Here is a 454-nt window from a genome sequence, read left to right as displayed (position 1 = left end):
CCCCCCGGGCAGCCCCCTCCGGGGCACTTCCCCAGAGAGGCCCCAAAGCGCCTCTTCTCCCCACCCCACCCCCCCGCCAACACAAACGCACACCATGCAACGGCGAAGGGGGGCCCCGGAGCGCACCCCGACCCCTGGGCCGCCCCGGTGCAGTCCCTGCCGGCCGCCCCTTCCCGCCCCGGGCAGCGCCTCACCTAGGGCCACCTCGCAGGCTTTGCGTAGCTGGGAGTGATGCGCCTTCTTCACCTCCTTGTCGGCCAGGATCTTCTCCAGGGCCCGGGTCAGGAACATGTTTTTCGTCTTCTTCCCTTCATACATGGGCGCGATCGAGCCGGGAGAGGAGGAGGAGGGGGAGGAGGAGGAGAAGGAGGAGGGGTGGGGAGGGGAAGGGAAGGGAGAGCGGGGCACCGGCCGCTCCCGCCGGGGGAGGGCTGCGAGGGGCCGGGGCAGGCGG

The 454-nt window shown here is 71.8% G+C and overlaps 1 protein-coding gene across 1 annotated transcript in view; it reads right to left on the bottom strand.

Annotated features, from left to right (window-relative positions):
- Positions 1 to 448, bottom strand: part of ARFGEF1 (ADP-ribosylation factor guanine nucleotide-exchange factor 1 (brefeldin A-inhibited)) — a 101,668-nt gene extending 101,220 nt beyond the window's left edge. Inside the window, exon 1 of the mRNA XM_010575930.1 lies at positions 195 to 448. Coding sequence (XP_010574232.1) covers positions 195 to 318 — 124 coding nt within the window. The 5' untranslated portion in view covers positions 319 to 448. The remainder of the gene's footprint in view (positions 1 to 194) is intronic.
- Between the last annotated feature and the right edge of the window lie 6 nt (positions 449 to 454).

The sequence above is a fragment of the Haliaeetus leucocephalus genome, unplaced genomic scaffold (genome assembly GCF_000737465.1).
Source record: "Haliaeetus leucocephalus isolate CR32 unplaced genomic scaffold, Haliaeetus_leucocephalus-4.0 Scaffold506, whole genome shotgun sequence".
In the NCBI taxonomy this organism is placed as follows: domain Eukaryota; kingdom Metazoa; phylum Chordata; class Aves; order Accipitriformes; family Accipitridae; genus Haliaeetus; species Haliaeetus leucocephalus.
This window is presented reverse-complemented; position numbering and strand designations above follow the sequence as displayed.